Source organism: Silurus aristotelis (genome assembly GCF_946808225.1).
Source record: "Silurus aristotelis genome assembly, chromosome: 15".
Classification (NCBI taxonomy): Eukaryota; Metazoa; Chordata; class Actinopteri; order Siluriformes; family Siluridae; genus Silurus; species Silurus aristotelis.
Window position 1 is genome coordinate 5,778,805 of NC_139588.1, and position 12,608 is coordinate 5,791,412.

The 12,608-nt window shown below is 39.0% G+C and overlaps 1 protein-coding gene across 1 annotated transcript in view; it reads right to left on the bottom strand.

Moving 5' to 3' along the window:
* Nucleotides 1-10,110, bottom strand: part of elp3 (elongator acetyltransferase complex subunit 3) — a 29,311-nt gene extending 19,201 nt beyond the window's left edge. The window contains exons 1-7 of the mRNA XM_083563073.1: nucleotides 9,930-10,110; nucleotides 8,432-8,531; nucleotides 7,334-7,472; nucleotides 4,979-5,049; nucleotides 4,707-4,770; nucleotides 4,530-4,598; nucleotides 3,301-3,455 (exon numbers count right to left, since the gene is read on the bottom strand). Of these exons, the coding sequence (XP_083419199.1) occupies nucleotides 3,301-3,455; nucleotides 4,530-4,598; nucleotides 4,707-4,770; nucleotides 4,979-5,049; nucleotides 7,334-7,472; nucleotides 8,432-8,531; nucleotides 9,930-9,951 (620 nt within the window). The 5' untranslated portion in view covers nucleotides 9,952-10,110. The remainder of the gene's footprint in view (nucleotides 1-3,300; nucleotides 3,456-4,529; nucleotides 4,599-4,706; nucleotides 4,771-4,978; nucleotides 5,050-7,333; nucleotides 7,473-8,431; nucleotides 8,532-9,929) is intronic.
* Between the last annotated feature and the right edge of the window lie 2,498 nt (nucleotides 10,111-12,608).

The window sequence follows — 12,608 nt, forward strand, 5'->3', positions numbered from 1 at the left end:
TGGAAAAGGACAAAAACACACTAAATCAAGTCTAAGAGTGCAATACAGTCGTCCGCCGTTTATCAAAACCGACCATGAATACGCGTATTTCCACAATAAATGGACACCAGCCCAAAAATCTAGCCATATAATGTAGATTTTCAGCATCCCAGCACCTCGATTACGTACGCAGCGCTACTTTGACTTTTGCGCTTACTTTACATTGGTACTTTTCCGTTTTCAAATGAAGATATATTTTCATTAATACATTTCCTTAATTCAGCATAAAACTCAAAAACAATTCACCATGTAGATTTTCAGCATCCGCGCTCCGGTAAACAACACGACGCATACTTTGTCTCGGGTAAATGTATGATACATACTGTACGGTATATTAGGTATGCTTTTACTTCGTTTCATAATTAATCATTCGATTTTTATTAGAAGAAAAGAAGCATGTGGTTTAATCTTAAAATGTCACAATTGTAAAAAATGGATATAGGACACTAGATAGGGCATCCATCACACTGTACCCTATGTACCCTATTGAAGTCTTACATTTTGGATTCCTCACTTCAGGCTGTTGGATTATTACTAGAAGTTCTGTAAAAAGTCTAAAAGACTGTGCCAGACTGTTTCTACACTTTTGAACTGGAGTTTTTGTTGCAGGAGAGAAGTTTCTGCAGCCAGAGACGTGATGCAGACAGTCGTGGGGTCGCTGTTGTGTGACCCGGGGAAGGAGGAAAACCTCGGCGCCTGGGGGGGGGTTTACGGTACGGCGTGACGCTGTCCTGCTGACGTAAGCTGCTGCGTTTTGAAACTCCTGCAGTTTCTATGCCGTATCACTCAAAAGCACAGAGACGCCGCACAGGAATTTGGTTATAGGGAACCGTGTTTGCATTTGAATGTAAGCCGGTTTCCTCTCGGAAGTGCTCGGTGCTTATCTGCAGCGCTGCGTTATCAGCACGCCTCGCCTCTCTCAGCCCTGCGCTGACATTTCCCTCAATACCGCAACTGGATGGATTATAAAGACCCGGTCGCTACCTGTGTTAGATCACATGTTCGAAAGCGTTGGGGGCGGTGGCAGGGGGAGGGATGGGGCTACTGCATTTCCATCTTTCGTTCTCTCCCTCTAGTTACAGCAGAGTTCATTCACATTTGATTGGTCGCACACATACACTATAGGGGACAAAAGTATTGGGACACCCGACCTTTCCTGCGATATATGGGTCTTCTCAGGGGCACACAATTGTACAGGATGTCTTCTGATGCGGTATAATAATTTTTTCGTTCACTTGCAACCTGTTCCAGCGTTCAAAGCCCCCCTGTGCACAAAGTGAGCTCCATGAAGATCTGCTTTTTCATGGTTTGGAGAGGTTCTTGAGTGAGCTTGTAGAGCAATAAACCCTATTGAACACTTTTGGGATGAATGGGAACACTGACTGCACTCTTGAGGCAACAGTTTGTAAAGAACCACATATGACTGGGAAAGTCCATATCTATAAAGCTAGGTGAAAAAAAAAAAGCCACCCTATTTGCATACTATGGTTTTACTGTATGGGGGCATCTGGTCCTTATTAGGTCTTAGAATTACGTAACTGCAACCGCAGATGAACATCACATCACATATTGTCATTATGATAACACCAAAATGGATGTTTAATAAGTACAGCATTGCTGCTTCTACAGGATTGATGAGGCTAAGAAGCAGCCAGATGCTCTCAGATGCTGAAATGTCCTTGATGAACTGAGCATCAGCAAGTGTAAACCATTGAATGTCAAGAGGGAGTAATTTTTACACAACTTGAATGAAAAACCAGGGGTTTGTTTTCCTAGTTTGAGTTACTAACCTGGTATTTTGCCTGATATTTAGCCTGATATTTTGTTGTTGTTGTCAAAAACCTATAACACAATGACTGTGACTGAACAACTTTCTACATTCTACCTACATCGGGCAGTGTTTACATTAGTTTAGGTTGTTAGGGCTCCCATCAGTCTTTGTTATACTGATTTGGTAGAAAGATCTGCGGTGCACTGATCAAGGAATCGGCTGTTTCTAAGGGCCGTCTCGTTCGCCGAATCATTACGTAACTTACCACAAAACCCAGGAAGCTCGCTCTGCTCGAGGATCCCCATGCACTGAAAATGGCGTCCTATTTCCTGAAGTCTCTCAGCTCGAAAAGGAGCAGCAAACAAATTTTGAGCAAGTGGTAGCTCAGAGGTTAAGGGCCTTGCTCAAGGGCCCGAGAGTGGCAGCTTGGCGATATGGGCAGCTTGAACCCTTGACCTTTCCGATCAGTAACCCAGAGGCTTAACCACTGAGCAACCACTTCCCCTTTCACACGCGCCATCAAAAAGATGTGTCAAATCTGGTTAAACACCAACCGGGCATATAATCTGCGCTGGGTTACTAATCAGAAGGTTGGGTGTTCAAGGCACAGTATCAACCAGCTTCCACTATTGGGCCCTTGAGCAAGGCCCTTAACCCCCTGTGCATCTGTTGGCATGTAACAATACTAGTTTCTGAACGTCTTGATACCTGCTCATAGGTTTTTTTGTTTGTTGATGGACAGCGACTGAAGAGGAAATTCAGGTCATCGGTGATCTCAAAGTGTACTGAGCATGGGTTCTTACCATCCTGAAATCGTGTACATGACATATTAAGGATATTTAAAACTATAACTTCATGCCACCTCCTAGATGTCAAGTGTTTGTGTACGATAAACTCAAAGCAAAACTGCAGCATGGTGTAGATCCTCCGATTCGACTCCTAATCTTTTGTACACTTTTGCGCATTGAAAATAAACAGAGTCGGTCATTAGGACACGCACATAACCAGTGATTTTCCCCATTTTCTCTGAGCCAGCACAGCTGCTCTCTTTAGCGCAGCCTCTTGAAAAGCCGCACCAATTAGCCTCCTCTTGGCTTTTCACCAACCTCCTCAGGACCGGACTCATTTTCAAGGGGTCCTATTGGATTCTGAAGCTACGTGTGCTCCTATACACAATCCACTACAAAGCGGCACAAAAAGGAGAAGGATGCGTGGCTCCTGGGCGGCTAACATGTTTTTAAACCTTCGCTGTAATCCGTAATATTCGGCACGTCAACGTCAGCCCCTGAAAAGAGCTAAGGATTAGCCGCGGTCAAATCCAAATCTGAAATTTCCCCCCACGGTCACGAAGCTGACGCTTCTCCATTCTGCTCTGCACATAATGCCCCCTGGTGGCATTAAACTCCTTATAGGTGCAGTCAGGAGGGTGGCTGATATACAGAGTGGCCCGATTCTGTCATTTACTCTCAGACACACACACGGACACGTACCTGACGGCCTCGGCTACATTGTTGGAAGTGTGCCCTGACAGCGAATCGTGCAGGTTGCGGATGAAGTAATCTCGGTAGTCCTCAGGCAGAGCCATGAACGTGCCGCCCATTACAATGAACTCCACCTTATCCACGCTGTGGCCCAACTGCTTCAGCTACACATGATCACACACACACAAATGTTTGCCTGTTTTTAGAAATCAGTTGAAAATCCACCATTAGTGTTTCTACATTACAAATGAAAGGCACAACTTTGAACATCTAGCAACACTTCAGCCCTCCTCAGGAACGGTGATGACCGATTAATGGCCAATTAATCGTCACCGATAGTTGATTGCTGGAACTATCGGCAAAAATCCATATCAGTAGTTTTTCCGGGTAGCGGCTGAGTAGGTCCACTGTGATTACCAGAGCAGCCTCTAGAGGTGAACAGTGGTGGAAGTGATGTAGTTAATGCTTTAGTGCTTTTAATCGAGTGAAAGTTTAAAGGGAGTGTTGTTTTTATCACTTTACTGAAGTAATATTTTACCAAATGTATCTCCTTTTTTACTCAACCACATGGTTTGTGTAATTCGTCCGCCATTGGAGGTGAATCACTGCGCACTGCACTGACAGTACGGGGCACGGAGAGCGCTATATTCTATTTACTATTTATAATTTATTAATTATATAATGAATTATATTTCATTTAGCACATTTTCAGTCCTGTTTTGTTTTATGGATTTTTGCAATAAAGTGCAGCACTATTTTACATTAAGTGTTATGGATACTGGATTAAAACATACAAATAATCGGTCGATTAATCGTTTTTTGTCGAGTACGATCCAACCTAGCGATCGGCAAACGTCTAGCACAGATGCAGGTCATGCTCACGTCAAACATCAGCATTCAGGGGGAAAGATATTAGATGATCTTGTTCCAGATGAGCTGGTTGGAGCATTTCCAAAACCGCTAATCTCCTGGGACTTTCACACAAACCTCTCTAAAGTTTACAAAGAATGGTGCGAAAAACCAAAAAACATCCAGTTCGAATACGGAAGATTAGAAGAGAATGGCCAGACTGGTATAAACTGACAGGCAGACTACAGTCAATCAAAATAGACCTCTGCAGCCACGATGAAACTCGAGGTGGATGAGCTACGACAGTGAAAACCACCAAGAGTGTGATCTATGGAGGTGTACAAACTTTTGCAATGTATTTGAGACAGTGGAGAGGAAAGCTGCCTTACCTGTTCCACCCGATGTCTGGTCTGTAAATAGGGATCGTAGCGTGCTCGGATGGCCCGCATTGAAGTCGGCTAGGGAAGACACAATGATGATGTGAAGAAAAAAAAAAAAATTTTGCAAAGAGTCAAACTGTATTTAAACGCGGGAGCAGTGAGGACATAGCGAGACCGCATCCTCACCTCGTAGCCTGTGTAAGACTGCGTCGAATATTCAAAATCAGAGTCGGGACCGCCTGGACAGTATCTAGAAGATAAAAAAATAAATAAATCGGTCAAAGGGAGGCTAATCGAAGCGTACCTTTCTCATGGTGAAGCACGGTGGTGGCAGCATTGTTAATCAAGTAGAAGATACAGGGTGTGTACACTAATTCAACCTGGTTACTGATCCATCACCCTGCTATACTACATATATTTTTGTACATTCGTCTAGTTTCGGTATCTGTTGTACTTACACACAGATGTTCCCTGTGAAGCTGATGTGGGGACAGCGATGGGGCTTGCACATCACAGCAACGACCGCAATCTAAACACAGAAACAAAAAATATATTTTGGCTCAGTTGAAAAATATGACCTTTCGAGTAGAAAGTTTTTATTCTCACTCTTTGACTTCTGTGGTTTTGGATATCAGGACATAAAATGGTGCTTATCAGGTCCTAAAATTAGGTCAATACCAGCTCAGATGAATGACAACACATGACCGTGGTGTTGTGTTTTTTGTTTACAAAAATTATGGCAAAAAGGAAAAAATGTGTGTGAAAAACTTAGTACACCCTTACTGCTTCAATAGAAATTAAGAGGCTAAGCAGCAGCTAGGTACTGATCATCAAATGTCCTTTATCAACTGATCATCAGCAAGTGTGATGTTGACCTCTATTAAAGCCCAAGTTTTAGCAGTTTGCTGGTCTGGCACATTCTGGTGTGCGTTATCCCAATGCCAAGGAAGAAAGACATTATCTTTCATATGCAACTGTTTCTGCAAATCAATCTTTGATTGGAAGGGTTATGAGGCCCTTTCCAAACAATTTAATGTGCTATCATTCTACATTAGGGGTGTAACGGTACACAGAATTCACGGTTCGGTATGTACCTCGGATTTTAACTCACGGTTCGGTTTAATTTCGGTACCATTTTTTTAAATAATTTTTTTTATTATAGCAGTTTATTATTATTAACATTGGAACAGTTTACATTTTTAAATCAATTTTAAATAAAATGCCTGCTTGGTTAAATAATACCTAAAATATTATTTTATAAAAATAATAGAAGAATAGAATCAAACAAATTAATGCAATACACTTTATTATATCGATTACATTGATTTATTATTATATTTTAATTTTATATTAAAAAAAAATGTAATTGATTAATTACAATTAAATGTGAATGTGTATATAAGTGCGTTTGTGTGTGTGTGTTTTACATTTAATATAAACTTTTCTAAAGATATGATCTACTTATTTGTTTTACTTATCTTATCCGACTTTAACAAACGTCTTCATTCCTTCCATCCTACATTTGTTCAGTCCCTCCATATGCAGAATTTTCAGGATTTTCTCCTTTTAAGAGAAATTCTTGAAGCTGGGCATAAAACTTTCTGGTTAGCGGCTAATGCTAGCGGAATGGATTCTTTAGCGTTTTCATGCATTCGCAAAATCAAATTGTACTTACGGTACGGAGTGAGTAGCAACAGTGACACTGCGCTAAATCTTTTTTTTTATATATATATATATATATATATATATATATATATATATATATATATATATATATATATATATATATAAAAAAATTGCAAAAAATGCAATTGTCATGAAGAGTTTTGCGATCAAGTGTCCATCAGTGAACAGTTGACAACCTCAACAGTAATGGAACAATAATTAATGGACGTCGGGGTTTGAAACCGTTTGAGTCTGGTTCCTTTCCACTGTAACTGCTGCATAGTGACCATGAACTCATCTGCATACCAAAAGCATTCTAGCATCAAATGTAAGACAGTTAAAGCTTTCCCAATATTGGGTCATTAAACAGGACCTTAATCTCAATCATACTAATAAAAAAACACAAATCAAGGTGTTGCAATCGCCCAGTCCAGACCTCAACCCAACTGAAATGCTGTGGTGGCAGGACCTTAAGAGAGCTGTGCATAAACAAATGCTCGTAAAACTCAATGAACCGAATATACACTGTTAAAAAAAATTATCTGTAAAGAAATGATAGCCATACAGTAAAGGTCGACTGATTTTACCAATATTGCTAGCTAGGGTGGCTCTTACTTGCCAATAACTGATTAAAAATAGATACTGTATTTTTATTTTCTATTTTTTTAAGAAAAAAAAAACAAAAAGAAACTCCATGTAAAATTGTACTAAACTTTAATACAAAAATTATAAAAAAAAATGAAAGTAATTTGTGCCTTTGTGAAGACATTTAAATATTTGCCATTTTAAACATGACTGTTTGGATTTATGTGAAATGGTAACGTTATTAAGTTCAGTTCCTTTGATCTGTTAAATTTAGTGAATGCACTAACGCGCCCCGGAAAAACTCGGTATGTATTTTCACTATCGAATGCCGATGAATTGGCAAAAAAACGATGAATCGGTTGACTCTAGTGAACGCCATAACCGAGTTATTGCTGCTAAAGGTGGTTCTTCAAGCTGTCAAACCATAAACTGTATTTCATCTTTCCACACGTTTCGATTTAAAAATGTAAAAAATTATTTGACCCAATTGTAAAAAGAGGTGTTAATAATCCTGGCCTCTGTGTACACTTAAAGTCGGTGAAAGGAAAGTGAGAGTGGCGTACCCCACTGGCCGTGCGGATGGGCTTGGCTTTCAGTTTCGGCACGAGAACCCGTCGGTACTGAGGAGGCACCGCAGCGATGATGTCGACGAGACGTGGTTGCGCCGAGAGGCCGTATTTCGCCGAGGTCTTCGTCTTCACTCTGAAACGCAAGGTTAACAAAACGCTTAGGCCTGGTCGCACTCGGTGGAAAGGACAGTGGACACTGGGTTAGTTAGCTGCTCATGGCGCTGGATTTAGTATCAGATTTTTGTGAAAGCTATGAACGTATACGAACCTCTGGGTTCATTAGAGGGACATCTGGGGAAGATTTTTTTTTATTTGAGCAAGAGGAAGAATGACTATTACAGCCTCCTTACTCAAATAACCCACTTAACAAAATAAACAGAGAAAATACGCCATGAAACCAATTTTGCTCATCATCAACTTCCTCTCACATGTGAACAGACAACAAAACACTCGAACTAGTATATCCAAACCTGTTCCAGCATGACAATTCCCCTGTGCACAAAGCCAGATCCATGAAGATCTGCTCTCCATAAGTTAGAGTGGAAGATCTTGAGTGGCCTGTATAAAGCTCTGATCTCATTCCTTAGTAATAATTTTGAACGCTGACTGCACCCTAGGCCTCCTCACCTACATCAGTACTGACTTTACTAACAACCTTGTTGCTAAATGAGCACAAATCTCCACAAAAGCCCGGAAAATCCAATCGGTATGGATTTTGGTTTAAATCTCCACAAAATCTAGTGGAACATCATCCATTCCATTCCAAATGTGGAATGGAATGAATCTTCTAGTCAGGTGTCCACAAACCTTTGTCCATATAGTGTATGTATATGGCAGGAAGGAGGGAATTGAACCTTTTGAATTGCAGATACTCTTAAAGAGTGAGGAAGATGACGTGACACAGAAACCCATTGATATAAATGTAACGTTAAAGCACTGCTTTGTCTCTGTGTATGATTCCGAAAAGCTAAATAGTATATAAAAATAACTCGTGAATATTGCTCTGTACAGTATAAATGCACTATAGTCTACATGTCATCACTAGGTTCTTGCATTTTCTCTTTTAGTCTGTTTAGTCTGAAGTTTACTTACTTATTAAGGTTGATATCCTTCCCCTGCTCGTGGGCCTCAACTAGCTGTTTGATGACGTCTGCGATCGTCATCATCATCAATTCGGCCCGGCTGAGGTCACCTGATTAGACCAGAGACACATTATGTCAATTCAAGTTTAATATAATATTTATATATATATATATATATATATATATATATATATATATATATATATATATATATATATATATATATATGCACGTGTGTACATATATATCTCACACACACATTATATATTGGGCTACTGTTGGCCGGAGGAGGAAGACGTATACAGAGACAGCAGGGGAATAAAAAGTCTGGGAGAGTGGAAGTCCGGTTGGGCACTTTAAATGTTGGTACTATGACTGGTAAAGGAAGAGAGGTAGTTGATAGAATGAAGTGCGGAAAGATAGATATGTGTTTAGGAGGTGGATCAAGTGGAAGGAAAGTAATGGTAAAGAAGAAGAAGTGAACATCATTCATGTGTTGTTTTTCAACAGGACAAAGACCCAAACAGCCACTAGGCCATGTAAATGCTATTTGTCCAAGAAGAGTAAAAATGTGCTGCATCTGATTCCTTGGCCTCCACATTCTCCCTCATCTAAATCCAGTTGAGATGGTTTGCGATGAGTTTGACCGGAAACAATTACATTTACGGTATGTAACAGAAGGCGCTTATACAGAGTGATGTGCAAAAGAACTTTGAAGTCTCCATCACACACAGCCAGTGGCTCAACTGTTCGGACATCTAGGGGAGGTTCATTTTACCACTTCGGTGTCGGAACAGAAAAGATGTATTGATCTTGATGTATACCTCATCCGTTTTCCACTTTGTAGGCAAGCATCAGCGTTTTGAATCTGATGCGTGCAGCTACCGGAAGCCAGTGAAAGGAGTGCAGCAGTGGGGTGGTGTGGGAGAACTTAGGAACAAGTCGTCCAGCTACATTTTGGATCACTTACAGAGGACACATTGCGTACAGAGATAGACTTGCCAGCACAGAGGGGCAGTAGTCCAGTCTTAAAATGACAAGGAACTGAACAAGCACCTGACCAGCCTGCATGGATAGAAATGGCGGAATCCTTCCGGGGAGTGAAGGAAAAGCAACCAACAAGTACTCAAAACCTCAGGGAACACCTCAGGATTGTTAAAAGAAAAGATCCATATTTCCATATTTGTTCTTTGATAGTTTGGTTGTCAGTACAATGTGGAAAATAATACAATACAAAAAAAAAAGAAAACACTGAAGGAGAAGGTGTCCAAAGTTTTGACTGGTACTGAAATATATATATATATATATTTTTTTTTTAGGTTTTTTTATTAATTTTTATATTTTATAAATTGCTTAGCCAGCCACTTCTTTAGTGACAGGTAAACCATATCACAGAACTAATATATATATATATATATATATATATATATATATATATATATATATATATATATATATATATATATATATATATACACATACACACACACACTTCCAGGATCACTTACTCTTCTTTTTCGGCTTTCCCATCGTGACAACCGCTCATGAAGGTAAAAGTACTTTTCTTTAAAAAAATATATATATATTACGATTGTCTTCACGTGTGCCGACGTAAACAGGGTTAGCATGCAAGCGTCAAAACATGGCTAATGCCGCTAATAGCGAGTAGTGTCGCAAAATGTTACATTCACGACAGTTTAGCGCTCTCTTATGGCAGATCTGTTCATTCCTTCCTTTAGAACGGATAAACCCATATTTTATCCTACTGTAGGGCCAAAAATCCGAATAATCGCTGCGTTATACATGCATTATATTATTATACATAATATTCAAATAAAAGTTTCCATGTTTTCTCTCATTAACAATTTAATACTGTTTAAAAATACAGAAATAAATAGAAAAGATGACTGTAATATGCACAACTATTCATGCAGTTTTATTTTCAAAATTTAGTTCAGGAAAGACTTGCAGTGCAATGAGAGACAATCCAATTTAATGTAGAATAGAGTTTAATGTCTAATACATATATACAATGACCTCTATTGAGAGGCATGAAGCTGGTTTTTATTTTTCTAAAGTTTTTCCAAATGGCATGTTCTCCTTTTTTTCTCCCTTTTCTTATAAATGTCATGGTGGACAAATCATGCAAATGAATTTCACAGGCCTTCAGTGGTGTCCTACCTGAATTAACCCACTGCTTAATAGCATCATTATGACGCCACGGCTATAGAAAGCATCAAGATTATATAGAAAAGCAGTAGAATAGAGCGGACAGGAATCTCATACAGTCAGAATGTCATTACTAAAGCAAGAAACCCAAGAACACAATTCAACAAGTCTCCTTTCACTGTAGCCACAGCTGCACTCCCTGCATAAATCATCTCTAGCAGAAGTATCGATATTAACCTTATAAACCGACCCTGGGTTTTCCCTGCATTTTTGTAAATTCTTTCCACACATTGCAGTTTTCCTGGGGATTTGAAGTTAAGGCAAATTGTGTGTTTGTGTAAAATAAAACACAAAAGTATAAATGATTCATAAAGAATATTAGCAACTATTTGAATTGTTTTGGCCAACATTTCCTCAAGATGTTTTTGTCGCAGAAACACTTCATTTTTAAAACAGACTTTTTCTTGAATAGTCTGTCTTGAAAAATAAGTGTTTCTGCGACCAAATCAATTTATTTTCCTCTGTTGCTAGAACCAATCAGAATGCAATTTGGACAATCTGAGGCCTCCATGGCAGCATTTATTTGTCCATTTTGGAATGATAAAAACTGCTATTAAATCCACACAAATATATTTGAGCTTGCACAGTTTGCTACAGCTGCTGTTTTACGAGTCTGACTAGTGCGCTCCATAACCATCAGTCAATGGTGTAAAAGCATTTCACTGCATGTCGTGCTCTGTATGTATGTGTATGTGACAAATAAAATTTTAATTTTAATTTAAAAAGCTGATGTGACTGGACGCCTGCTATGGGGGGGCCTTGTATTGTCAAAATCTGATTGGTTAAAACAACAGTTTCAAGCAACATAGATTTGAACCTACCAAGAGCCGGGGCTGTTCGTTCACAGCAATACGCGATGCGACGGCTGAATTCTGATTGGAGAGAAACTTCACCCTGAACTTCTAGACACAGTGCACCCAAAGGAAACACTATAAAATGAAGATAATAGACTACTGGACAAAATATATATTAAAAAACAAGTCAGTGATTCTGATAGAGTTTAGGGCAGCAGAAAAGATCTTAAACAGTCTCTTTAAATCTGTTTAAACAGACCTATTTTTATATAATTACCAGTTGGCAAGCAGTGCAGTGTTCACACTGAATATCAGGTCTGTGTCATAGTGAAAAGTTTAATATGGGATTGAATTTGGGATTATTAAATGTTAGTTAACATATCAATAAACCCATTATATTACTTAATTTTCCTCTAAAATGTTACTTAGTTTAATGGGAAACTTTATTCAGGGGTTCTAATTTTATCCAGAACGCGCGCGCGAGAGAGAGAGAGAGAGAGAGAGAGAGAGAGAGAGAGAGAGAGAGAGAGAGAGCAATAATATATATATAGAGAGAAATAATAATGGATATGTAATTGATTTAATGTATACATACATACATACATACATACATACATACATACATACATACATACATACATACATGTACAGTGGGGCAAAAAAGTATTCAGTCACCCACCAATTGTGCAAGTTCTCCCATTTAAAAAGATGAGAGAGGCCTGTAATTTTAGGTACACTTCATTTTGTCTACATGAGAGACAAAATGAGGAAAAAAACCCCAGAAAATCATATTGTCTGATTTTTAAAGAATTAATTTGCAAATTATGGTGGAAAATAAGTGTATTAAACTAGCATTGATCCCATAATGCAAGAACAGCCTCCAACTGCAAATTCATCATTAGAATACCACCTATTTGCCTTATCTTTTCCGTAAATCGTAAAAGGGTTAAACCAGGCCCCACCTGACCACCTGACTGCTAATCAGTTCTCTTCTGTCCAAATACTTTTCATCCATTGTTGATTACTTTTCCAAACGACATTTTGCACAATTTCTTCCCTTTTTTTTGTCAAACAATTTTGCTTAGCTTTAATTCCAGGTTAAATCTGGAAGTCTACAAATCTTGACTGCTTCATTTCCAATTCATTCTTTTGGTCTGGAGTGCC